The sequence below is a fragment of the Anas acuta genome, chromosome 1 (genome assembly GCF_963932015.1).
Source record: "Anas acuta chromosome 1, bAnaAcu1.1, whole genome shotgun sequence".
NCBI lineage: Eukaryota > Metazoa > Chordata > Aves > Anseriformes > Anatidae > Anas > Anas acuta.
This window is the reverse complement of record NC_088979.1, coordinates 112,758,697-112,786,618: the sequence shown is the minus strand read 5'-3', so window position 1 is coordinate 112,786,618 and position 27,922 is coordinate 112,758,697. Positions and strand designations below refer to the sequence as shown.

The 27,922-nt window shown below is 42.0% G+C and overlaps 1 protein-coding gene across 3 annotated transcripts; it reads left to right on the top strand.

Moving 5' to 3' along the window:
• On the top strand, window positions 1–27,918 carry CD96 (CD96 molecule). 3 transcript variants are annotated; one of them, XM_068693541.1, is made up of 16 exons: window positions 1–600; window positions 3,153–3,203; window positions 3,382–3,578; window positions 6,087–6,196; window positions 7,616–7,838; window positions 11,161–11,216; window positions 14,439–14,529; window positions 14,804–14,980; window positions 16,053–16,106; window positions 17,324–17,368; window positions 18,284–18,358; window positions 20,264–20,338; window positions 22,321–22,401; window positions 23,066–23,155; window positions 23,542–23,665; window positions 24,726–27,918. In XM_068693541.1, exons 1-16 carry the CDS (start codon window positions 554–556, stop codon window positions 24,832–24,834), a joined length of 1,605 nt encoding a protein of 534 aa, XP_068549642.1. In that variant the 5' UTR covers window positions 1–553; the 3' UTR covers window positions 24,835–27,918. The 3 variants fall into 3 exon arrangements, with proteins under 3 accessions (XP_068549642.1, XP_068549632.1, XP_068549622.1); XM_068693521.1 differs by having other exon boundaries at window positions 5–600; window positions 3,153–3,578; XM_068693531.1 differs by lacking the exon at window positions 16,053–16,106 and having other exon boundaries at window positions 4–600; window positions 3,153–3,578.
• Window positions 27,919–27,922: the final 4 nt, after the last annotated feature.

Sequence of the window (27,922 nt, the reverse complement as noted above, 5' to 3'; positions counted from 1 at the left end):
GTTTTGTTATTTTGCTGAGGTTGGTGGTGTTTTTTGTTTTGTTTGGGGTTTTGTGTGTATGTTTTTAAGGCAGTGAGAATAGAGACTATGAAAATTGCATATTTGAGCTGTTTGGGAAGAACATGAAGGAAATGAAGTGAGGGAAAGAAAAAGCAACATTTTCATATGTTATGAACCATATATTCAGTCTTAGGCACCTGCCAGGTTTTCAAGGGAGAGCTTAAACCTGTAAAATGTTTACTCTGACTTCATCTGAAAAAACAGAGAGGGAAAAAATACAGTCTTCACCAGGGGCTTATGGCGTAAGCAGTGTTTTCAGCATAAAGGTTTCATAATGTGTACTAATTTTATTGCTCAGACAGGAAACTGAGGCTTTCACGTTTAATGAAGCATTTCTTTGAAGTCGTGCTAGCACGATGAGCGTGACCGTGCTGCACATCTGCCTGTCTGCGCAGGGCAGGCCATTTTGACTTCCTTTTCTGAGAAAGTGCCAGGAACAGGCCAAGAGAGCTCTGAAGTATTTAACCGAGCTTCGTCAAGACAAGATGGGAAGATGGTTCTTCCTTGTCCTTGGCTTACTGTCTGCACACAGCGCTGCAGGTAAGCGTGGCAGTGGGATGCCTGTGCTTGGCTTGCAGAGCAGGGTGCTGGGGAGGGTGACATTTTCAGACCGAGGGTGAAAAACCTTGTTATTAGGTCTCTCTAGAGCAAGCTGTAACTACCGACAATTATGTTCTGTTTTGTGACAACTTTCTAATAACCTTGGTAATATCGTGCAGCTAATGAGGAGCAAGTGGTTTGTGCTGATGAGCAGAGCCATTTATTCAAACGTCTAACCTGTTTTCACCAAAATAATCACTGAGACCATCTCACTTGTGTTTAGCACAACGTGTGCTCATCCCCAGTCGGCAAAAAGTCAAACTGTGCTTTCAAAGAGCAAATAAACATCTCCCTCTCACACACATATCTGTGTGTGCAGGGAGAGAGAAAGAACTGAAACGCTTTTAAAGGCAAGGATAAGTTGTATGGCTGCAACCCTTAAGCAGACTTTCTTTTCCCCATCCAGCCCTCTGTGCCACTTAAAAGGCTTGAAAAGCCTGATGATGCTCACAAGCCCCTCTGCCCCCACCAGGCTGATGAATCTGAACGCAGGAGCACTTACTGCCAGCTAGGAAGCAGAATTTCATGTGTTGAGCCTTTCTTCTGATTAAGAACAGAAAAATGATGGTTCATGCATTTGGCTGGCATGAAAATATGCATCTCAATGTCTAGCATAGGCTGTTCATATTTTCCATGTCAGTGAGACAGATTGGTTTTAAAAGGCAGGAAAATAGTTCATAGGAGTTTTCATAGAAAACAAAAGCCCCCAAATGCAAGCAACAAAATAGAAGCCTCAAGACATGCAAGAAAGTTCAGTGCAAAACTATTTAGAGAAAAGTAGGACTGCTGCTTTGTTCTCCCATGATTGAAATAGCATTTGAGTTAACAACATGAAGTTAGAATAAGACTAGATTAATTATATTGAGATGGCAACATAAAGTTAGGAACTTTTGTGTGTATTGGTTTTACTTAAAATAACCTAATGTGATAGACTATTAATTAATAATAATAACAGATTCCTTATAATTCTTGGTGGGCCTTCTTTACATGGTCCTTTGACCCAATACAGCATCAGTCCACAACAGATAACTTGCTGGGTCACTCTTGCCTGCTAGTCTGATTGCATTTTAGTTACCTTACAGATGCAAAACTTTCAGTGTAATCAATGAGCATTTGCTATAATTAGCTCCTCGCTCCTATGAAGACAGTTTTCTGTAATTGTTCTCACAGCACATACCCATATCAGGCTTATTCTTTTCTACCTTCCTATCTGTTCCCATCTCGTGGAATTGAATTAAAAGTTGAATGGCGCATGCACAGGGACAAAAAAGGAATGGAAAATTTGCCCTGGAAAGCTTTGGAAAAAAGCTTTCCATGCACATATTCCCTGCATGCTCATGTCACTCTTCAGCAGTTGTGTCCCAAACCTCAGCTGCCTCTGCAGGGATGTGAGAACCCGTTCCTTTTTTTTTCCCTGCCAAAGACCAAGCTGGTGGCAAAGGTGACAAGTAGGCACCTGCTTTCCATAGGCACACAGAGGGAGCAGCAAGTGCTGGCAGTTCTGGGGACGCATGGTGGGATGCAGGACAAGTCCTCAGAGCAAATGTACAGTGATGTTTTGAAACACAGGAAGGGTAAAATTCAGTGACAAGTCTGTAGTTGAGGACATCTGTGCAAATTTATTTTTGCACTTTTTTTTTTCTTGGAGAAAGGGCCTGTTGTGTCTGGCTTTGTGGGTGAGACAGCACCTGGCTCACCACAACTGCCCCCATACCTCAATTCCTGATCTCCTCAAGCTTGTCAGTGCCCTGCACACAGGGTTTGGGAACTGCAAACCTCTTGTGTGCATGAGGGAGGAAGGGAGAGAAATCAATCTTACAACAGCACAGCAGCAAACAAGCAGCTGAGGCTCGTGTTGAAAGCCCCTTCATTTCACTGATCCATTACTCCTTTCTATGGCACACTGAGGACTGCCAATGTGCTTTATGAAATTAGTTCAGGAAGAAGCCATTCATAGCAGGGCTGCTCCCTCTGACACTGGAGTGGTCAGCAGTTCAGGCCATGCAGGAGCCATTTAGCAGCACAGAGGTGAAAGAATGGCTTCCTGCTGAAGTGCCACAGGAGTGGGAACGGGCAGGGGCAGTTGCACCAGGCAGGACCAGCCAGCAGGGATCTCTCATTTGTTCTTGCAAAACAGAGCTGGGGAATGAATGGTCCCAGCTTCTGCTTCATTTATGTCACTTGAAAGGTTTCCATTTTCATGGGGCATCTCTGAGCTCTGTTGCACTTCACAGTGAGAGCAATGGGAGCTCCCCACCCTCCTTCGGGCAAGTGCTGCTTTGCCCTCTAGGTTCCCCTCTGCAAGCAGCAGAGCTCTGCAGTATCTCTCAGCTGTAAATCAGGAGATTTACTTGAAAGAGGTTTGTTGCAGCTGTAGGCGTGAGCCTTCAGAGTTATCTGGAGCTAAGGCACCAAATCATTTATAAGGCAGCTTAGAAGAAAGCTTTGGTTAAATATTTCTTGTGCTGACAACTGTCCCATTTGCTTTTAAGGCCAAGCTGGAGATGTCATTGCACACACAGAGGTGGTCCACGCTTTGCCAGGTACTGATGTGACCCTGCTGTGCACCTTCCCCAAACCACAGTCCACCTACATAGTACAGGCACAGTGGTCCAAGACCGATGCCAACCATCTGTCCAGAATAGCTGTTCATCACCCCATTTTGGGTACCCATTACTTCGAATTTCTTGAGGCCTGTTCCAACTTTTCCGTGTCGTTCAGCATGAGGAAGTGCTGCAATTGGGACGTTAATGAGACCTCGTGTTCTCCTGACTCAAACTCCTGGTCTGAATGCCAGCAGTGGGCTCTGCACTTGAGAAATGTTACCATCTCCCTCAGCGGGCAGTATGAGTGCAGTTTTGCTACTTACCCATATGGGACAAAGGCTGCAAAAATACAGCTTATCATCAAGGCAGAAGGTAAGTAACTACAAATGATGTTTTTTTTTTTTCATAGCAGGGAAAAGGGGAGAGGATATCAGGTTAGACAATCATTCCTTGGTCAATGTGAGTGGCTTGTTTGATGTTTGCAATGGTGTCACTAAATGCTGCTGCTTGCAGTTATGTCCCAGGAACTTTTCAGTCATTATCCAGCTCATGATTAGGAAACCTTCATTGTTTGAAGGAACATGAAGTTAGAGGGGAATGCACAAAAGATGATCAGATGGACAGTGTCCATGCTTTCATTTTGGAAAATGAAAGGAGGGCTGGGATTTGCAGGGATGGGTGTTAGCACAGCAAATGGATGTGTATCCCCACCTTTAAACCAAAGTGGAGCAAAAGAGAGGGTTGTTTAGGATGATCATGGGACTGGACACTTGGCTTGTTTTGTCAGCCAAAAGGAAGCTGAGAAGCAGCATGACTGCTTTTGGTAAGTAAGCCTTGGGGGAGAACGTGAACTCCTGGGAGGATATTTAAATATCTTGGCGAAGGAATAAATGGTTTTCAATAGGATGTGAATGGATTTGGCTACAAATTAAACAACAGTGCTGACCACTGGTGCAGCAACTTTGGGAACAGCTGCTTAATGCCAGCAGTGAGACCAAAGAGTCCAAATTGCCATGAAGATGGAGCTGGGCAGGGATGTTGGGTGAGCTGGGCAAATTTGTAGTTGTGCTGGAGAGGGATTGGATTTGATGACCCCAGAAACCTCTTTTGGGCCTATTCATTTTTTGCTAGCGAGCTGAGGAGGATTAAAGTAAATGCAACAAACACAGCCAAGTTTCATTTCAGAGCTTCAAGGCCAGCATGCTCAGCCTGGTGGTGTCCGGGGCTGTATCTGCAGCACATTTTCAAGGGCTGAGAGCAGGGTAGGTGCGGGGGATGTTAGGGTTAGCAGAGAGCAGCAGTGTCCATGGGTACAGTTCTGTTCTTTGTACAATTTTTCTTTCTTTTCCCTAATATAGTAATAGTTACAATCAGGCATTGCTCCTCTTCCTGTGCTAGTGCCCTTGGCTGATGCTGGCATGTTCAAAGCTCTAGCTGCTATCTACATGCATTATAATGTTAAATGTGGGCAGCTGCCATTCATATCAGCACTGTTGTAGATTTTTCAGCCACCACATGATGTAGAAATTGGTGCTACTGATACCACTTCCTAGAGAAAATTCAAAAGTTCAATTTGCAACATACCTCTTGCCAATTTGTATTTTACAGTAATTAGATCTTTTACAATGATCCTCGTCCATTCAAAAGAAGGGAGAAGACTTCAATGCAGCCTGTGAGTGGGATGGAGAAGGGCAGCAGTCATCAATGAAGTACAGCTCCCAGCTGCACTGAAGTGAAGTGAATCCAGATGGATTCAGCTAGTAGATACAGATACAGGAAGAAAAAATAAAATAAAATAATAATAATAATAATAATAATAATAATAATAGTAATTAAAAAAAAAAAAAAAAAAAAAAAAAAAAACAGAGCAGCAGACGCATGTAGGATTTGCAAACACAAAGTACCATCACCACCAGGCTGTTAATGGAAACGAAAATCAAAGAGAGAAGGGAAACTAGGCAGCTGCAACACGTGATGGTGAGAGCAGGCAGAGGCTGTCCACAGGCTGAGCTCCTGGGGCAAATGCTCATCTTGGTACTTCTGAGGGCTGTACTCTGCACAGCACTTTATCTGTTTTGTCTCAGCACATAAGCCAAATCTACCAGGGGAGGAAAGCTCAAGAGTGTCCAGGCAGGCTGTGGCAGAGAGGCTAGCTGGAGAGCTCAGCACTTGCCAAGGCACTGGCAGCATCACCCAGCTACACCACTGCTCTTCCTGCTTAAACATGGGGATGCAGGCAGATCTGACATTTGGACCAGAGCTGTGCTCTGCTTGATGCACCGCTTCTGTCTTTCCCAAGGTGAAATTGAGCCCTGTATCAGGAACGGATAGGGTAGAAGTTGCTGAGATACGTTTTTAAATAGAGGACAAATGAAAGAGTAAGAGGGAGAAGGCAGGTTTGAGAATAATAAAAGGACCACTTACACTGAAAAGCAGGGTTAATCTTAACCTGCCTGACAGATGAACACCTTGCTTAGTGCAAAATTCTGCAGAGAAAAGGAAATTTAGGTGCACAAAATTGGTGTGAAGGTTTATTGCAGTGGAAAAAATCATAAGAGAAAAATGGAAGCTCAGCTCCGAAAGGAAATGTCTCAATCCAGCAGTTAAGCAAAGGTTTTTATGAATTGCACAAAAATTTGGATAAAGTCATGAATTAAAGTCTTGAAACTACATCTGGAATTGGATGCAGGGCTTTCACTTAACAAATGTGTCTATGGGTAATGGTTGAAAATTACAATTCCCTTCTAATCAAAAAAGTGCCCGTTCCTCGAACAGCAGTCAGAATCAGTTCTTAAAGCATGATGAACACCATGTTTCTGATTTTTCTCCTTGGGCTTTCTGTTGCTGCTGTCGCTGTTGCGGTTTTTGCGATGCTAAAAGAGGAGCAGCATTACGTGAAGGAAGCACAGTTAAGCCAGACTTTAGAAATCCCATGCCTCGAGAACGCGACCTCAGCAAACTTGTCCAATTACCCTCTGAAGTGGGTAGTGGTAAGTCTAAATATTATTTCTGCTCAAGTACAAATTATGGAAGAAACTACAGGGTATTTTTGCAGATAGAATGAGAAATGTTGGATTTTACTGCATCCTGCAGAATGTGTTAAACAATAGCTATCCATCGCGATGGACAGTAATAATAAACGGAAAAGTGTAATTGTGGATTTGCAACATAGACACCACAAACAATCACAGTTAAACAAACAAAGAGGGAAAATCCCCCCTTACTTGCTTTTAATTTGTCATGAGGACATGTAGAGAAGTCTTACCAAAAAAAAATTAGCAAATGTAACAGCTAAAATATTCTTTTTATCAGATTTCTCAGGGATTTTTGCAGTAGTGAAGCTTTAATGTCTGAAAAATACAGTTACTGCGTAGGTTAGTGAGATATCAGGCTGCTTTGAAATGGGAAAAAAAGGTTGACTGTAATGGTTTTTTTGCTCTGTTGACCTCCATGTCACAGACGCACACTGAAGACATGCAAACCCACTTATCTAGCTAACCACATATATAAAACAGCAATTTGCTGCGAGATCTAAAGCTAGTTATGTTTTTGTTCTGCATCTCACTTTATGGATAAATATTTGTATGCATGTTTTACAGTAACCTTTTCATTAACTCATATAAATATCAGCAAGCAGTGTGCTTGCGCTTTGCCCGTTAGTTTCTTCCTGGTGTCACTGTGTTGTTATTGTTGAGGATTATTTTAAAGGCAACTTTCAAATATTTAAACTTTTTAGTATTCTGTCTCATGTCATTACCTATTCAGATCTCTTTGCAGTGAACTCTTAATTTTAAAATCATGATTTTTTTTTTGTGTGGAGTATGTTTACCATTAACACTTTTCAGTGCAACTAGCTCACTCTACAAAATGAAACAGCAGAGGAAAGGAGAAAAAACACACACACACACAAAAAAATAAAATAAAATAAAGGTCAGCACAATGACACACGGGTCACCGTGCATCATTTAGAGGACATCTTGCAAATATATGCCAAGGCACAGATGTCCAGGATGTGCTGGTTGCATCATCCATATGTCAAGGTGACTGGCACACAGGCAGTCTGAGGAGATGACTTTGAGCTATTATTAGTAGGTTTTCACTATTTAAAAACTTCCAGACCAGCAGCTCTGTTGCCCTCTGTGCAGGCTGCAGGGGCCAGGACTTACAAGATAGCTATTTACCCTGTAGTTTATTGGTAAGATGATGACCGCTATCAGTTTTGAAGTTCTGGGGGATCTCCTCATAAAAAGATAATGTATTTGGGAAAAATAAGTATTGGAAATGTCCACTTACACCTACTAAGTGCTAGGGGTATGAGGGAAGGTTTTCATAGTGGGAATAGTGTTGGCCTACAAAAACAGCAGGGGATATCCAGTCTTTACAAGTTATACAGGATGATATATTTGCAGGAGGAAAACGGAAAGAAAGAGGAACTTATAACCAAGGAGCCCTCCCATCCTGAGGTGTATGGGAATGGCAGCATGCTGTACAAATGGAGAGTCCACCTGGGTCTGAATAACACTTTAAAGATTTTTCCCACCAAAATTACTGATGATGGCAAGGTGTTTTCTTGCCATGTGGTCTACCACCCAGAGAGGATCCGGAAGAGCAGCACCACCGTGAGAGTGTTCGGTAAGGAACTTCCCTCAGCTGTTCTCTTACTTTTCTAAAAGTAAAGCTTCTGCCTGCTTCTGAAGGCAGTAGCTTTTGAAATACACTTTTATATATTCATATGTACCTGTGTGTATATACATACACATTTATGTTGTTTTTTTTTTTTTTTTTTTTCTGCTGTAGGAAGTTAAAATATTTGTAAATAACCTTGTAGTTCTTAAAAAGAATTTGAGGCCATTCTTCATGTGTCTGGCATCAAAAACATTTGCTCTACTCCACTGAGCACATAACAATACTGGCATGCAAATTACCATGATCTCACCCATGTGTGTAAGGTTACATTGGCACATTTCAGCTTACAGCTAGGTGTGTTGGTCATCAAGATCTCTGTGCCCCAGTTACAAAATGAATGTGATTTGGAGCTGTCATTGCTGCAAAGTCATGTCCTTTGGAGATGTGATTGATAACTGCTGCCAAAGGCTCTGGCTCTGAAAATGAGGTCCTGTCTAGGAGGGTCTCAAACTGGTCAGGAGGGGGCAGGGCCCATGTACTGCAAACATGGGCTGGTATTTCATGCTGAAAGCCTTCCCCATCTTCAGTTTCTTGCTCTGTTCCCTTTTCAGAGGTTTAGGAACCACTCCACAACTGGGTAAGAACAATGCTGCCCAGGGAAAATGAGGCTGTATCTTCTTCTGGTAGAGCCGTGGGTCTGAAAAACATATTTACAAGTCTCCTAAAATGAATGGTTTTTAGCCAGTGGGTGTATCAACAGTCCCTTGACTGTGGCTGCTTGTCTGAGGAAGCCCACAGCTCACGGGTGGCACAGTAATGCAAGGCTGATGCTTGGGATGCAAAGGAAGATTCAGCAGGGTACGGTGGGGGGGAAAAAAACAAAAAAAAAACTTTCTGTCGGAGGGCTGTCAGTCGCTGATGCAAGAGAAATGAAAATAGAAGTTAATGATCTTAGATTTCCTCTTGCATTTGCATGATTCAGACATGGGTTTTACTCTTAAAAAATCAACATTTGTCAAGCAGCTACAGAGTTACTTGGGTAATCATTCAAGGATATTAAGATACTTGAACTCCCTCTTGCCCAGACTGATGCTCTTGCCTTGTTTTGTGTCAGTTAATGAAAGAGGTTGATTTTTTTTTATTATTATTATTTTTTGTGTGTGTGTGTTTGCTTGTTTTCTCTGAATTTTTGTGTCATATGTAACCCACACCAACTTAATAAGCTGGTACAAGAGGGGAGAAATACAAACAAGAGAAAGAAACCACAGATTTTGTTTGTGGGTTTTTCTGAACATCTCATGATGTTCCCAGAAACTACTGGCTTGCTTTACTGCTAGTAGTGCCACTCCATCAGGAATTGGGGGAGAACAAGTGCAACCCCATGGGCTGGGTGGTGTGAACACAACAGACAACCCACGTCTGAGGGACAGGAGTGGTGCTTCCCCAGAGATGCTTGACGTGGCCTGGGTATGACTGAGAGCTGGGTAGAAGCATGGGAAGTGCAGGAGTGAGTCTCTCAGTGAAGCTGAGGGTCTTGATAAGTTGAATAAAATATGTTCAATCAAGAGCTTTTTTTGAGGGGTTAATTTTAGACTGCAATGCTTAAAAATATGTCTTTTTCAGAATGGAGTTCTTTTAGGTACAAGTTTCTGAGAAAATTTATGGCCTTCTCACATGTAACTTTGCCAAATATTGATTTCTCCTTTTTGTAAGAGTAAAAGCTCAGCAGCAGAAACCACTATACTAAATATTGAATATCTGCTAGGCCCAAACCGTTGGTAAATATCCTAGCAAGACAAATGAATGTCAAAGTGTTAACAGGGGCTGAGATGTTAAATGGAAAAGATCTATTAGGTCATTCTGAGCTGTGCTTGAGAGTTGCTTTACGGAATAGTTACCGAGCAAACACATCCTCTCAAAAAGCAGAGGCCACATCCAATACAGAAGTGGAGATGCATTCCCATTCTCATCAAAACCCTAAAGGAAACACAGGCATTAGGCTTAAAGTTATTTAGTCTATCAGCCAACTTTTAGCTCCTATTAGAAGATCCAGTTTACCATACATTTTCTTACACCTGAAAGGTTTCTCTATCTATCTGCCAGCCCCACTACCACCAGTACTGTTTTGGTGAGGCAGAAATCTTAAGATATTTGTATTCTGATAGGAAAGATGAACCAAACAAAAGGAAGAAAGAAGAAAAGGAAAAAAAAAAAATCCATCCAAAAGGCTAGATAATCACAAAGCTGTAATCACTAAATATAGGTCAGTTCAGGCATAACCAGTCTGTAACAATTGACAGAAAAATGGAAATTAGAAAAAGAGAGAGAGAGTCCTGGGTAGATTCAAAAATGACAGGAAAACTTGAACACGTCATCTCAGCAGGGAAAGTAATGAGCTGAGGTGACCTACACTGGTTTAACAGAATTAGGCAAAGAAGAAAAAAAAAAATGATACTAATGGTGGGGTTAAAGTTGATGTTTAGCTTGGAAAGAGAAAGAATGTGGATCCAGGTTCTGTGCTTGTTTCCAGTCCAGTTTTAAGGCCCAGAAAGGGCCAAAGCATGATTTATTCAAGGCTTTTGAGACTTGCTGTTAACCTCAGTTTCAGCAGTTTTTACCTAACTGTCAGCATTACTGGAATCTAATGGCTGATTCAGAGATGCCAGCTAAAAGAGACTTATGGTACCGGAAAGTTGCATCTATAGTCAGCTGTGCCCAGAACTGAAATGCTGTGCAAAGGGAAAGAAAAAAAGAAAAAAAGGAAAAAAAAGTTTTTCCATTTCGTGTGGATGTGGTCATCAGAAAGCCACTGCTTTGATGTAAAACAGAGCTCTGGGTTTCCTGGCCAGGGCAGGAAGAGCCTGTGGCATGAGACTGTCACATATCTACCAGAACAACAGTGTGGGGAAAGGTGGTACCCAAGATCAATGGACAGTTTGGGGGACAGCAGGGGATGGCTAAAACTTTTGCAGATAGCTTTGATGGCAAACACCTGGAGGAATCATCAGCTGGAACAATGATGCCCTGCTATCAGAGCTGTGGCTGCAGGGTGGCTTTAGGTAGCTTCAACAAAGCCACACAGAAGTGTCTTTGAAAGGCAGACAAATACACTGCAGATCTTGTGGTAGTAGCTGCTGATGTGTGCTTCTAAACCACTTCCTTGACCTCAAATTGGAGCAGTGCAAGCTTTTATCTTGCCAGGTATGTGGGTGGATGTAGGATTTAATTTGAACTCTCTTTACAAAACAAGGCCATTAAGTCTCATTAGAAGCTGTTACTGTGACCTTTGATAGCCATTTCGTTAATACGTTTTTTGTTTTCTTTCCAGCCTACCCTGAAATCTCTGCTAGCCTGCAGGAGGGCCCAGCTGGCACCTCACAGAAGGTGAGCAGTGCTGGAGCACAGAGGGATGGCTGTGACCGTGACCGTGGCTGCTTGTTCAGGGTGCTCTAGGCAAGCAGGGCCAGGCAGGCTGTGCTGAGCCAGGCAGCAGGGGGGACCTCGAAGTCAATGAGCTAATGTCAGTGACTCATATGCCTTCTTCTGAGTGACTGTCATCCTCGCGGCAGTGTGCTGATTCAGTGAGAGCATGTTGGCGCTAGCTGAGGGTTTCTCTGTGGGTTGGGTAACTTCTGACCTTGCGTTAGCCCTAGGGAGGGCTCTGGTACGGGGAGGAGAGGCTGTGAGGAGTCGCTGGTGATGCAGGGGACTGCGGGTCCCACAAGGGATGTGTTAGAAATTTTAGAATGTCTGTTATATCCAAGTTCAATCATTTTTAGATGAGCAATTGGCTATTTACTGAAGGTAAATGTGACTTTTTGAAATAAAAATGCAGCTGTGGAAAACATGATATTTACCCAAGGGAATAATATTGCATCGGATAGGAAATTAAAATAACCAGGGACGCCATAACTAGTCAGCTTCTGAGGAATAGGCAAGAAAACAAATACAAATCATTTGTGGGTGGTCCACTCCCTGTGCTTGAGTTAAACATGGTTTACAACCAGCTAGTCAGAAAATGCTACTGGTTTTATCTACAAAGCTAGCATTAGTCTTTCACAATAATATTCTTCACACCAGGACATGGAAACTACTATGAAATGGTCATGAAACTTAGGTTTTCCTTTAAGTTTCAAGTAAAAAACTTAGGACATTTTAATGGCTATGTTCCAATATAGAAAGTATCCAAGGAAATGTTCTCATTCCCCAGTCTCATCCATTTTGGATTGCAGATAGTGTGAAGAAATGAGCAAGTTCAGATAGATTCTTAGGAAACCTGTTGGACCACATTATCCATTCTTGCTGATGATGAGAAATTAGGGGTCAAAGCAAAATCATCTGGGGAAAGAATTTAAGGCTGTTCTCTTCTGGACTGCTCATATTTTCCTTCTTTAGGCTATAATTCTTCACATACGTGAAAGGCTGCAGGAAAAGTGAAAGGAATAGCCTCTTTAATGCACTTGTACAGAACCAGAAGCAGCAGGCTTAGATTCTGCAAGAATTCAGATTAGATATTGGGAAAGCCTTCTTCATGGTAAGGGCTGGTAAGGACCCCAGGAGAGGCTGAGCAGATCATATGCCACCATCACCGGGGCTGCAAGGAATAACATGAATATCACTGATTCTAGCACTGAGATGAGTTTTGGTGGTCACTGTCAACTGCATTTTCTATTACAGCTTGTCAACATTTCCTCTGTAACTCAGAGATGAGCTTCAGCATCACCAAAATGAGAGCTGATCCCTCTGTGACATCTATCTTGAGCAGAAATCCTTCTGAGTCATTGCCTTGTAGTCCAAGTAGATGTGGTGCTGCTCTGATTTAGGGTTGGGGCTGGTCACAGCTCCAGGCTGCTACCAAATTACCTACCCTGTCAAGGGGAAAGAGATGGTTTTGCCAGGCAAAATGTATCATAATGTGCTCCAAGCACAACTCAGCTGGAGTAATCAAATATCAATGGAGTGGCTGGATCTAAGTTGGAGGGTCCTTGTTTAAAACTGAGCACTTACACGTGTGGGGGGATCTCTTTTATCACCTGCTTCCTTAGAGTAAAACCTAAAAAGAAAGCCTGCTGTACAGCTCTGGCTGTACTTAGCATAAAATATATTTGTAGCCCCTCTAACTGAACGATCTTGCTACTTGTTATGATGTCCTGCTTCCTGTTGCATCCAACCAGGTTGAAACTTTTGATCTGTAAGAATTCCATATTAAGGAAGTTTTCCTCAGAAAGAGAGCTTTTGGGCAGGCAGAGGCTTGTGTTCACCATATCCACCTGTGTTCAGACTAAGCCTGAGCTAGGCCACTCTGTAAAACCACTATATTCTCCGTGGTGACTTATTTTCCCTTGTAGCGTTGGACCCTGCAGGTGTTTGTCTGTCCTGTCCTGCTGAGCAGAGGAGGGGGTGCTGCTGTCACAGGGCCAACCAGTAGAAACTCTTCAAAGAAGAGTTGGTCCATTTTTCATCTCCAAACAAACACCAACTGCTTTCCCTCTCTTTTCTATGCTTTCTCATTGGGCTTAAATCTACTTTGGATGTCAGATTAGTATTTCTTCACAGGAAATATCTATAAAAATATTATGAACTAAAAGTGGCTGAATAATAAAGGAACAATGAAGAGAAAAGAGGGGAAAGCAATTACACTGAGATCGTGACTATTTACAATGGCAAGGAAAGAGTTTCAGCTGGATAGTCTCAGTCTTCATAACAAACGTTTGATTTCTGCTGCCTGCAATATATCAAACTTGCTTTCAACTAAATGTGTTGTGCACAACCCACTTCAAAAGTGGGTGCAAGAGGGTGTTGTGCGGCATTAAGTCACATATGAATGTCTTGTGTTCAAATGGACAAGGCAATTTCTCTTAGTTCCATAAGCTACTAAGTAAATGTAACTGGGAACATCCAGGCAGCATGCAGATGAGACCTTGCATCTTGCTAGTGCCCTCCCCTTCATCCAGCCTTGATTTTGAGGTCCAGTTCTTCCCTTTCGTTGCTTGAGGAGAAAGTGAAATGAGCACACCGATTTTTTTTAAAACAACTGGCATACAGCCAGGACTACTACATCTAACACATGCGATTTCTTGTGACTTTTGGAAACCTCTTAAGGACAATGCCCTCTACAAAGGTATCTAATTTTGTGTATTCAACATATTAATGTGCTAGGTAGACTTTTTAATGGGATTTGTCTCCTTATCTGCCCAATAAATAAAAGATTTGCATGATAACCAGGAGGTGTCTCATTCTTGCCCCCTTACCCTACACATTACCAGTGCCAGTATTCCTCCATATGAGTGTTTGTCCCCAAAGGGCTGGGCTGGGTCCTGGGGGGTCACCCCATGCCTCTCCAGCCACTGAACTGAACTGATGGTCATTGAAGCCCCATCACCCCCAGGGTGGCAATAGGGGTGTCCCTTAACTTTCCTTCAACGGTGTCTCCAACTAGGAAAATGGTAGGGGAAGAAGTGCAATGTGGAGGGAGTACTTCATGACCAAGGAGGGTGGTGTGTAAATAAGATTGTAGGAGCAACTCTGTCCAGCGTGGATTTTGTATGCCAGCAGTGGCAGGCAGGAGAGAATGCTGGAGGCTAACTGTTTTTCATTGTCCCACAGCCTAATGTGAGCTGCATTGTCAGGAAGGCATTTCCCAAGCCAAGCATCGTGTGGTATGTGGACCGAGCAAGACTGACGGAGCAGTCTGAAGGTAATAGGTCCCATTAACAGGTCAATTACATAACTGTAGAAATGATTCAGAGGAAAAGCAATGGTTGCTAAACCACTCCTGCTGATGGGAGCATGTAGGTGTCCATCTGGGTGGACTGCTTTGGATAGCATCTCAGCCAAGAAACCTTCAGCTATATAAGCTTGCTTTTCAGTACTGGCATTTTGCACGACTGATTTATAATTTGAAGTGTTATGAAAAGGGGTTGCAGATTTTTATTTTCTTTTTGTGTGTATGTTTATTTTTTCTTCTCCAGAAATGTCTGTTGAACAAGAAGACTCACAAGACAGTGATGGTTTCTACCAGCTGAGATCTATGCTAATGTTACAAGAGACCCACCAGGCACATACAACATTCTCGTGTGTATGTCTGTTTCCCTTCCTCAGGAATGAAACAAGGAATATTTCATCAGAAGAAATATTTCTTTCTTTTGGTAGGTTTTTCATAGATAGGACATATCTGAAATGTTAAGAATACCAAAACACGTATTCTCTGCTATTTAAATTACAGAAGAAATGGGAAGTGTATGGAAGTTTTGTTAAACACATTCATCATACAGCTTGAGCTTTCTGGCAGGTTCCTTAGCTCAAGTCTTTAAATGAGCCAAGAAACCTGACAAAAATGCCTGAGTAAACTCATCAAGTTGAGAAGAAAAGCAACTCCTACACAAATATAAGATGTTTGGTATTTGTTAGGCAGTATCTTGCTGCAATTCCCATACCCAAAAATACACTAACTTAGCTACACAGCACCAGTGAGCTGTTACAACCATGTATTTCTCACTGAGGAGTCCTGCAGAGTGGCTGGCAAGAAGGGCAGACAGACTTCCTTTAGCACCCTCTTGTGCACACCTTGTCTTCAGGTGCAAATGCACAGTTAAACCTTTTTTTTTATTTATTTTATTTTATTTTCCTATTATGTATGTTCCTTGCTGCACAGATAATATAACAGAACTGCTGGCCCTGGAGCAGCCTTTATGTGTATACCATGTACCATGGTAACTACTTACACCTCTATTAGATTTTGGCTCTGGATATATTATTGGTATGTTTTTCAGCAAAGACTACATCAAAACCCAAAGCTTAGTCCCTTGAAATATAGCTTTGGAAGGAAGGGAGATGAATGATCATTTTTCTTCAAAATTACTCATTTCACCCAATTTGCAGTTTTGTAGAAATGTATTCAAATCAGAGAGACGTCAATTAAAGAAGTCTACATTTTTGCCTGTGGGCTATACTAACACTAAGATAGATCCACTCTGTATAAAAATGTTAATGTATTTAGATGTGACAAAAAGGAGGAAAATTAGTTTAATTCTTGGCAATATTCTGTGAAGGTGCCATACTAATGGCACAAACTCCAGACTACATTTTCAACCTTTCTAACAAAAGCCTAACTTCTTTTAGGAACTGCTTTCATCTTTCTGTGTTTTTGTTTTGTTTTGTTTTGTTTGTTTGTTTGTTTTGGTTTGGATTTTGTTTTGTTTTTTCCTTCCTCCCTCACAGACAATACATCTAATGAAGCCTCATCCCAAGCATTTACCAACATGGCTTCAGAAGGTAGGATAAATTAGAAGACAAAATAACCTAGGTTATGTTAGGGGTGCATCTATAAATTCTTAAAGCTATTAAGCTATTGGAGAAACAGTTTTGCAGACTTGCTTCTGGGTGAATAGTAAGGTATCCTTTTCTGCAGCTATGACTTCAGAGCAAATACAATGCACAGATATTTTTGTGATGTAATCCATCATAGTTAAACCCAAACATAATTAAACTCCGGCCTTGAGGGGCGCTTAATGTTCTTTCTGATGCTTCAGCTAGCATTTGAATATAGTTCTTTCATCACTGAGCTGGTAATTAAAAATAACTTCCCTACTAATGGTTTGACATTCTGCTTAAGTACACAGCCAAGATTCTCAACACTTTTGCCTAATTAAGAAACTGATGGAATGTGTCTTAATTTGTGTAAATTTGGAAAATCTGTGCTCTGCCCCTGCAAGTTTGTCTTATTGTCAGCTTATCGCAGATAGACAAATCGTTCTCCCTGAACATCATCTGAAGTGCTTTGGAGATGTCTATCCTTGGATAGCTTGTTTTGCTGTGTACAGGAGACAGCTGTGTTTCAGCAGCGCGTTATGTGCTTGTGTCAGATAAATGCTGTAGATAAATGGCAAGGAAAGTGGTGTGTTTTTTCTACGTAAGCTTCCTCTTACTTGGAATGTAAATGATGCTTGGGCAGGACCATGTCTCTGTTGTGTTTGGCCAGATGGTTAAGAGCCCTTCAATTGCAAGGAGTAAATCCCTATCTCTGTCCACTTCTTTGAAGACCTGGTGAGCACTTTTCAGGGAGATGTTCATGATATTTCCTGCCAGGGTTACAGCCTCTGAAATGCCTCATGGAAGGAGCTATGCAGGTGCCACCAGCAGATCACATATGTTATTTCAACCTGCATGCTAATAAGGCACATATGTCCGCACGGGTTAAAACCGTGTAACTCACTGCTGCTTTTTGAGTGAGGTGCAGATCAGAGGTGGTAGTGGTTCCAGACCCTTTGGCCCCTAAACCTTTGCTTTCCCTAGGGGTTACACAGCAAAATTCCCTCTGGTGCTTCTTGTTTCTTGCTGGACCACTTGGCTAGGTTATGCATTGAAGGATTATTTGGAAATTGTGTGATGCACTTTCTCTCACTCTTGAGCCCTTGAATGACCCTCTTTTCTAAAGCAGAATAAATACCCTTTTCATCTTTAGTAAAGGTGTTTGCTTTGATTTGTTATAGACCTTGGAAATTCAGCACTTACATCTGCTGTCATGACTACCTCAGGTAAGGAAAAATTAAAAAAGCTTTCCTTATTACTCAGTCAATAGATGTATGATCTTTGCTTGACCTTTTCTTAAATGCCATGTACACAGAGCCAGAAGAATGTCAGTGAGAGGTCAGCGTGCCCTGACACTGGCAGTACCTGTAATGCTCTTGGATGGGAATTTGTGAGCTGCAAAGTCAACCGGGAAGAGAGCTAACACAAATCCTACTAAAGCTCTGTCACATTAGAACAGCATGTAAAATGGCATGATGAATACCAAATATTATTCTTATACCTTTTATAAAATGGAATAGAAATTCTATAAAACCATAAATAAATTTTTCCTGTTATGATGGAGAGGTGCTTGTGACAGAAAAGAAGTTTAAATCCCCATTTTTATCTTGACCTGACAGTAGCATATCATCCTTATTCATTAATGATATGGGATAAGTGTCACTGCTTGTCAAGAGGAATCATATGGATAACCACATTAAACTATCTTCTGTAATTGATAGGAAAACCCACAAGAGAGTGTGGTCACCCAGGCCTATACAGTTGTGACATGTTGTGAGACCCACTTCTGGACAGGCCCCAGCTAGGCCAAGGATTACCACTGGCATGTGCATAATCCGCCCCATGGCCATTAAACTGAGCCCTATGTGTAAAATCACAATTAAATAATAGCTGGCCCATGTGAAAGGGTCTGCTTTAATCACCTTGACTTTTACTGATTACCTGCTGAATAGATGGGTTGTGTCCTGAGCGTTTAACCTGCAACCCCAACAGTAGGCCCCCGTCACATAGTCTGTGTTTTCTCAATGCTTGCTGCAAGTTCTTCGTTCTATACTCACCTGAGTTGTTCTATGATTTCTTAATTTTAGTTTTTAAGCATTCTACCAACTAAATGGGATACTGTTTAACCTGTGTTTCTTTAGAGCATCAGTTTACACTTTCGACCTCCCCAGATTTCACAACTCGAGCAAGTTTGGCTCACGCTTCCACAACACAAGGTAATGAATTTGGCCAAAATGATTTCCATATTGCTTCAGCATGAATCACAGCATAAGAAACTCCCATTTTAGAGTCAAATAGCATGTACAAAATGGCAGCACAGGCATCATGAGGAAGAGGCGATACAGCTCCACGGTGCTGAACCACTGCCTTCCCTTCCATAGCACCACAGTATCAATAGAAAGAATAAATACAGTCCATGGGGTCTGCAGCTGTTTTACTCTCCAGACAAAACAAAATGCCTTACAACAGGCTGACTTTCATGAGCCTGTCAGGTGTTGATTGTCCTCCTTCACCTGTGTGATTCAACCCTGCAAACTTCACTTAAAGCAACCGTCATTATGTTACAGCAATATTTGCTCAGGTGTGAGTGCAATGCAATTGGTGACATGTGAAGCAGTACTGGAGGAAAAGGCTGAGCAAAAGGATTGATTCTGACCCAGAAGAGCACTGTTTGGGAGGTGAATACCTTCATATGAAGCCTGGGGCAAAGATGAGGTTATATATATGTATGCCAGGGCAGGAACAGAGATTGCAGCAGCAGTGAAATTAAATCTGGCCTCTTCTTGGGCTGCACTCCCCACCCACTAAAGAAGAGACCTGGCTGGCAGCAGGGCACTAAGGGGGAATAATTTTGTCTGTAGGACTATAAATATACAATGTGAATAGAGAGGCTTCCCCTTACTGGGTTGTACATCATAACTGCTTGGGAAGGTAAAATGTCAACGTCATAGTGCAAGCCAAAGTTGAGCCATTTCTCTGCTGTAAACAGCCCAGGAAAAAACTGCCTTTTAACCAGTGTCCCTGACATGTGGCAGGAGCACTGTACTGAGTGTGGGTTAGTGCTGCACATCTCTGGCTTGCTTCTGGTTCCCACACCAGTCCCACCATTGCACTTGCAGTCAGACCTTTAGGGTTGCAGCTGAGTCAAGATGCTAAATCCAAGCCTGAGACTTAAAAAAAATAATAATAAAATAAAATAAGGTGGTGGGGGTGGTGTTTCAGTTTCCCTTATTTTGCATGTTTTTAAAATGAAAACCCAAGAGGCAGATGGGAATTAATACAAGAATATAGTAGTATAGTACACAGAAATAGATGGGAGGAGGAGGGGATGCAAAGCGAAGGCTCTTAAATCCATAGCCTGGTCTTTCCTTAACCTCCATCTCTGTTGCCAGAGATCCCCAGGCTTTGACTGCTAAGTTATAGCTGCATTTCTCTTTCTCAGGTTTGTTCAGATGGCACAATGGCACTTTTCCAAAAATGAGACAGGTGTAAGGAAGATGGTCTCTTTTTAGTAAATGTGAAATATTCCTCATGGACAGATAGAGGTCTACTTGCTAACCACCATCTGTCTGCATCTGAATATCAGATAAATAGCTAGTTCATCTCCAGAACACTCACTGCTTCAAAAGAAGATTCAAGAAAAATGTTAAAGAAGTTGGTATTTGGCACCAGCCGTTGTAGGTGTGAATCCCCCTGTACTAATTTCCTCAAAACTTCTCTTTGCTAGTTGGGAAAACAGTTTCATCCCATTGGACCTGGTAAAACCCTGTCCAAATTTAAGCTTACTTACATCTTTTTCAACACTCTCTGTTGATTTCAGGTTGAAACAAGCCAGTACAATCACAGTTTCTGATTTTCAGCTGAAAGCCAAAAATTCAGGCCTCAATACCCCATGTTTTCTCAGTTTATTCATACAGGTCACTAAACTCCCCTTAAGTTTCTAGCTTGTGACAGACTTTTAAAACCAGACATAGGATTTTCTGGCGATGTCTGGGAGAAGCTAAAATTTCAGATAGTAGTTTACAACTATGTGACATTTAGGGAAGAAAGAGGAAAAAAATGAAGAACAAATAATGGGGTCCTCAACAGCAGTTTTTGCAAGCATATGTGTTTTTCAACAGGAGAGCTGAATTCTGCCACAGAGACAAAAAGCTATACCAGCATCACAGCATTCACAGAGAACGTGACAACAGCATGTGAGTAGATGATAAATCTCCTTTGCTTGATAGGACTGTAGCAGGGATGCTATGAAGCTAATTAGAGGTGCTGCAAAGTGCAAATGTCGTATGGACTTAGGATGCACAGCTGTGGTGGTCTGGAGTCTCTGACGAAAAGTGCAGCAGCAGGTACTCTATGTGGCTCTCAGTTCACAATGCCTTTGCCAAGCCCATGACATCTGCGGTGCTTATGTTCAGTTGTCACCTGATAGTCATCATGCTGCCATCCAAAAATCATTACTAAACATGGAAAAGTAGTGTCCAAACAGAGAACAAACATCAAGTGGTGTCATCTGTACTAGCTTTTTAATGCTCCACAAAAGCATTCCTCTGCTGAATTGCACTGAGTTAGAAGACAAAGGCTCAAGTCTTCCAAGCCTTAAGGATTTGCAGCAGTGAAAGAGGAATGAAAAATGTTTCCGTATGCTGCTTTTATTAGATGTATTTAATTTAATAATATTAAAATTAGGAGGGTTACTATGCAAATGCATTGAGTATTGAGGGCAGTTTATAGACAAAATAAATTACTGGAGAAGCTAAATAAAATCACAGAGCAGCAATGAAATTGTGAGCTAATGTGGGGCTATAAAGGCTGGCTAATAGAACATCGGAAGGCAGCTTCATTAAAGACCAATGAATGAAAAAAAGGTGGAGGTGGACATTTTTTCTCAACTCTTCCCTTCAGAAAACCTTTGTTTGGCAGCAGAATGCCAGAAATTACTTTCTTTTTTAACATCTTGCTTTGTGCTTTCAGGACAGGCAGGACCTGTCAGTGCGCTATTGTATTTGTATGGCAGTCATCTTCTGGCTGAAGTGCAAATACAGCAGCCACTTTCATTATTCTGAATATATTTTTGCAGCACACTGGTGGTTATATACTGGCATATAACCCACAACCACACATTTAGACTGAAACCTTGTGACGACTCCGCTCGCTTTGCGATCCTGCTCGTGCATGGCTTGCCCGTTGCAATTTTGTTAAAAAGCACGCTGAACCACATTTTATTTAAGGGAGGTACATCACCACTCACTGTCTTTCCTACATCCACGTCTGCCTGACAGCTAGCTGAGGCATGAGCTTGAAGGGTCTTCTGTGAGGCAGCTATAACTGAGAACAATTTCAGAGCACACAAGCACCGGTGTGCTTGCTGAGGCATACCAATGTGTTCCAGTATGTCCTCCCAGAGCCACGGGGCTCCTGCAGTGGGGATTATCACTATTAGCTAAATTCTCTGAGGCTGTAACACAAACCATTATGTAAATAATAATATGTAGCTTTCATTGGCATGCTGTATAGAGCGCAGTGCTTTGAGATTTCTAAGTGTATGTCCCTTTTTTTTTCTTTTGTCCTCTTCTAAATGGCACGTCTACCATGCTTGCCCCTGTAGAATTTAATACCTGATAAACAAGGAAAAAAAAAAAATAATAAATTGAATTAACATCAAAAACTCTTAGTGAATTTTTAGAGTGCCCTAAAAGTAGATTGATTTTTTTTTTCTGATTGTAATTGAGCATTCATATATGCTTGAGTGCACATATATATAAGCATATATATTTGGTAATTTTTTTTTTTTTAATTAAATGTATTTATATATTAGCTATGTATTAAAATATGTATCAATATATGTATATATGCACATATATATGTATTTTTTAAAAAAATCTCTCTCTATATATATGTATGTTTGATTGCTTAATCTCAGTCAGAACCAGCATCTCATGAGAAAGCTAGATTTTCCTGGCTCAGCCTGGTTACTCATCTACATCATTTAAACAAGGGAAATTTTTTTTCTTGGATCTATAAACCAGCAATTACATGAAAGACTCTCAGGTATCTCTGTTATTCCATTTGTTGTTTGCATCAGGGAAAAATGATGATATAAAATAGCTACAGTTAAGCCTAATGAAGCAGTCACGTACAGGCTGTTACGATCATTTAAGGTTATTACTGCTTTTTACAGATCTGAATGATTCTACCACTGTATCCCCAAAGAACCTCAAGAATGCAACACTCTCATCTGAGGATACAACCCCTGTGCATAGTAAGTGCTGTGATGGTTCTGCAAATGCCGTATAGCTGTCTAGCTGCATATTTTAGCTATTGTTTTGGAGGACATGAACACAAAGCTTGAGAAAACAGGCATGTGTCCTTAGGCAGCACTGATCTTAAAGGCTGGTTGCTTAACTGTATTAGGAAAGGTAAAATGTCTGTCTACAAACAAATGAAATATTATTTTTGTGATTCAGACACAGCTCTTGATACAGGAGACTGAGGTTTCACACAGTCATGGCAGAAGCAGACTCTGTGTTGCTGCTAAGCCACTTAGTATCTTTAGCTTTTTCATTACCATCAAAGAGGCAAAAATCTTATCATTCTCCCAGACTGCTGTGCAGCTCAGTGCTGGCTTGCTGGAATATCTTAATAGGTATTTACCAGTATTCCCTGTTTCTTCTAATGTCCTTTAATTTGATAAAAGCACATTTCTTTGCCTAGCAGTAACTTGTAGGCCAAAACCACAATTGTCTCACAAAATGAACTTTGACACACAGACTCTGGAATTTGATTTCCAGTCCTCAGCAGGGTAAATGATGGTGGCTTCTAAACACAGAATCATAGAATGGTTTGGACATATTGTTTGTTGAAATAAATAATAATAAAACAAAACAAGTAAGCTACTAAAAATGTTTTGTACCATATCTTTGCAGGTAATGTGTCTTTCAGCATAACAGACCAGCCTGTTTCAGCTACCAGATGGAAAGGTTTATTTACCATCATCCCACTGGTCAATAGTACTGGTGAGACCTGATCCTACAAATCCTAAGCAGTGGGGATGGGTACTGGGGGTGTGCTGTGACATGCTGCCTCTCTGTGGAGGAGCTCATGGGGGAACAGAGAAGACCAGTGGTTTTCTGATGAAGTGCTTGTCCGGCTGTGCCTAAATAACCTCATTTAACCACTGGGGAATGGCTGAAACCAGCCTACAAACCCAGCCAGAACACAAGTCCATGAATTGGAGCAGTGATGTTCAGGTTTTACAGTGCTCAGCCTGGAAACCCGGCTACCCTGTATTGGGCTGGGGCCACTTTGTCTGCAGGGCTGGGGAGGATCAGCAAGCCAAAGGCAGCAGGCACAAACATCTCTCATTCTGACCAGGTTTGGCTCATTACTGTGTCCCTTGCAGGCAACGTGAAGAATATAGTAGCCAGTCGCTTCCCCTGGCCAACGGTGGTAGCTGTCATGCTCCTCTTCTGCAGCTTTCTGATAGTGTTAGGCATCAGGAAATGGTGTCAGTACCAAAAAGAGATGTAAGTATCAGCAAGGGGAACAGAATGGGTGGGAGGTATAATACAGCACAAACTCCAGTCTCTGGTGTTTGGACTTCCACCTGAAACTATCCACAGTGTACAAGGCCTTTAAGTATGTGGATCACTAATGCCAATTTTTATACAGGAGTATGCAGTGTAGAGTGGTCTCAGTCTTCTCATCCATTCTGTAGGTTATCTCTAAAATAAACCTTAAAAAAAGAGCTGTAGTGCAGGTTTGGTGCATACTGTAGAATATAAGGGAAGAGTGCAAGTAATTTTTTTCCCCCAGAGCCTCCCACTTCTATTAGCCTCCCTGCCACCTGCCTTTGCTCTCTCATTTTGCGTGGTTACTTGAGGACATACTTTAATGAAATTGTACTTCTAGGGTACTACAGGAGTTGTGAATAATGTATGTGAAAGTAGGCTACCTGATACACAATCCCAGTCAGAGAAGCACTGACTTTGTAATTACGGCCAAAGTTTAATTCCTTAGTAAAGCATTCAGAAACCCACTGAGGAAAGTGGTATCTAAAAGGCAATTATTTATAATCTTACTACCATTACCAAAATGTTTGAAAAATCATGGAGATCATGGATCATTTGCTGTCCTAGAAAGTCCTTTCAAAACATAACAACAAACCCTATACATCAAAGGTAAAAATTGAATTGATTTTTATCACTGATTTGGGACAGGACCTTACTTTATCTTGGCCTATAAATTGGCAAAAGAAAGAAGTTACGATTCTTTAAATATATCTTCAAAGAGCAGCAGGAGCAGAAGATCCCTGTGATGGCTTTGAATGGTTCACCAGGGCCATGATCTTTTTTTAAAACATGAATAAAGTAAAACTGTGAGGTGGGAGTTCAGAAAGCCATATGGACACCAGGAGTTGCATCGGGGCTGTAAAACAGAAACAGGGAAGTCACAATGTGTAAGAGCAAATGTCAGGTGCTGTTATACCCTCTGCATAGTGTCCATTTACTTCCTCCTGTGAACATTTTACAAATGGTCTTTCATGTGGCTTTTGTGTTATACCATATTTTGTCTCTTCCATTGCAGTATGAACAGACCTCCATCTTTCAAGCCACCGCCACCTCCCATAAAGTACACGTCCATGGTAGAGTCTGACGGGACTCCCCCATCCTACCACGAACTGGAAAACCTGTAACATCGCCTGCGCTGCTTCCGTAGTGCACAGCGGAAGACTGACACAGTTAAGAAGCTCTGTCTTTAAAGCAGTGATTACAGGAGTTTGGTGTTAATGACCCATATTAAAATTCAGAGTGCCTAAATGACATTAATGTTGGCAGCTGAGCACTCCTGAGCACACTGACTTCATCCCTTCTCTCTCTGTATGCATTACACTAACACCATTGTGAGTGTCACAGAGAGATTACATGTGCTTAATTTGAATTGGGTAATCAACTGGGAATTTGCTGTCTTGTTAATGGGAGTAGATTAACACATCATTCCATAAGCCTGCCTAAAGAGTGCTGAAGCTTTCTGTTTTACTAAGTGTATAGAGATGACAGCTCTGCTGTATGGACACCATGATTACATGGGAAAACCTTGGCTTAATACCAGATTTTTGAGACCTACATGAGCACATGAGCAGTTATTGCAGTTATTACAATTACTTTTTTTTTTTTTTTTTTTACTCTGCAAGTATCAGCTAGTATGACCCAACACATTCTATCACTGTAAAGCCAAACCAAGAAGACAGAGAGAGAAAACGTGAAAGCAAAAATCAGTAGCTGAAAAGAACACTGAAAGAAAATAGTCTGCATTTGTCACCAGGGGGTTTCAGCACAAGAGCGCTGGGAGAGGTTGGTATGACAAAAAGGGTACCATGCAGGCCCAGTGGACCTGCTGGCAAAGAAGATGCAGATGCCTTTGGTGCAGTCACAAGAAAGAGTCAGTTTGGGGGTCATTTACAAGTAATCAATCGATCAGAGACTTAAGGACTGAAGTGAATACGGACCCTGAGGATAATGGAATGCAACACTCCTTTTGGAAGTCATGCCTTTAAAACAGGAATTGCCCTAGAGTCTGCTTTTCTGAGTATTGTATTTATGGTATACATGAGAAGAGAAAGGAATATAATCCTTTTATTTTAACTTGTTCTTCATTGATCTTTATCATTTGCTATCTTCAGATTTTTCAGGACCTTGGAGAATGTGTCCCGGGTGGCTTAAGTCTGTGGAAGGGGCAGTCAGGATTTACCCCATCTTGACCAGGCTGCGTATCTTCTTGCATTGACACTAATGATTAAATGATCGTGCTGGGTGGGGTCACATCAGTGCACTGAATGCATGTCATCTGGGTCAGCAGTTGTGTGATTACCAATGCAAAGCGCAAGAGATGCAGCAGGAGAACTGCTTTTGGCAGCAGTGTACTCTTACATCGACTTAAGCAAGCCAAGATACTGTCCCTGCAAGCTTGTTTGAAAATATATTGTTACCACAATGGTCTTTTTGTAATTAAGGCAAATCAACTAAAATTAAATCATGTCAAACAAAATTGGTATTCTGATTTAGGAATGGGATTTGTATTATTTACTGCTAAACGCTGGCCAATGAGTATCAGGGCTCAGAGCACTGTATTTCTTGTGACTTTACATGAATTATTGTGACTTCACATGAATTACTTTCCATGACTTACTGGAAAGAACAATCTGACAGACATTTTAAAGTGTTTTATAGTGTTATTTACCTTCTAGCACAAGGAGTTCTGAGTTCATTGTTAAGGTAATATCAGTGCTCAATAGAAAAAACTTTCCTTCCTCCAAATTATACAGCCTTTGAATGTGCAGACGACTTTACTAATCTGAGCATTTCTTGTGTGTATGGGTTTGTGGAAACAAAGCTGTTTAACTGTTGTCATACCATCAGTCACTGCAAAAGCAGGCTGCTTTTTATGCCTGTATATATGTATCTATTTCCTATATATATATGGGAAAACACTAGATAGCCATATTCCAAGGGCTGTGGAGAGCCTCGACTTTCTTCCTTGTCATCAGCTGAGGATGACTGTCTACAGTGCACCAGTCAACGATGAGTTATTTTATCATTATAGATATTTTAATCATCCTAATTGCTTGATGGCAGAGATGCTCCCTCTGGCACTAAGGTTTTGCAGGGTGCCTTGGGATGCGTTCATGTTTGGGGTTAGCATTGATTTCCACCGGTCCCTTAGCAGGGCCAGACCCCAAAGAGCAGAGCTGATGGATCCACCGCGAAGGGGCGCTGCCGCCCGCTGCCAGGCGCTGCTGGCGGCATCTCCAGAGGGTCTCTCCCCAGAGGCAGCCCCATCCCACGCCCCGGACCCCCCTCGGACCCGGAGGGATGCGAATGGCACCGAGACGGCCCCGAGACAGCCCCAGCAGGTGGCGACCTCGGCCGCCGCCTTCAGCGCCGGGACCGAGAGCGGGGCTCGGAGCCGCGCCCGGGGGGGAACGGGGGCAGAGGAGAGGGAACCGCCCCTGGGGTAGGTGGTCGTCGGGGGTCCCTGCCTACAGAACTAGTCTGTTCTTCAGGGAAAAGGGAAGGAAAAGAGAAAAAATGGCAAGGCAAGGCAAGGAAAGGTGTGAGATATGTTCATCTGATTCGTGTCAGTATGGAACAGTGCTAGGGCCGCGTGGTATGATGAATGTGACCTTCTGTCTTACGTGCCCTTATATAACCACAAGTCTAAGAAAAACAGAGTGGTTAATGTATATAGTTCTTGTATCTTGCAAAGGAATTGTGCAGCAATTTGTGTCAATAGGAGATAAGAGAACGAAGGGGTTTCAAAATAACTGCAAACTATTATGACTATTGCATGGGACACTATGCAAGTCTCTGATATGTGGCCAAGAGCTTAAGGAGAAGGGAAAAAGCTGAAGGATGACTAAAAGACAAAGCTTGCATGGGACGCTGCACAAGTCTCTGACATCTGGCCAAGACGGACAAAGGAGAAGGACAAGGAAAAAGCCTGGGAGGAAGACTACAAGCCTTCAGCACGAGAGATCCCCAGAGGGACCACCAGAGACTGATATGCATGTGCCAGTGGGAGGGTTCGGATTCCGGGAACTAATTATAATAACCCTGCCTTTTCTAGAAGTGGTAATGAATATGTATTAGCCTAGGAGCATAAAAACCAGCCACCTGATGTAACTTGGTGCGTCTTGCTGGAGCAGAGACTCCCGGTGCACCCAGCGCTGTTTGCTTACCTCTATTCCTTTAATAAATTGTGAACTGTAATTGCAATCCTATTTG

What these genes read in the sequence shown, in the direction of transcription:
- CD96 (XM_068693521.1), top strand. Translation starts at nt 546, where the DNA reads ATGGGAAGATGGTTCTTCCTTGTCCTTGGCTTACTGTCTGCACACAGC. An exon ending in GCTTATCATCAAGGCAGAAG is followed by an intron (nt 3,579 to 6,086) that starts GTAAGTAACTAC and finishes CGATGCTAAAAG; the next exon opens with AGGAGCAGCATTACGTGAAG. An exon ending in CAGCTGGCACCTCACAGAAG is followed by an intron (nt 11,217 to 14,438) that starts GTGAGCAGTGCT and finishes ATTGTCCCACAG; the next exon opens with CCTAATGTGAGCTGCATTGT.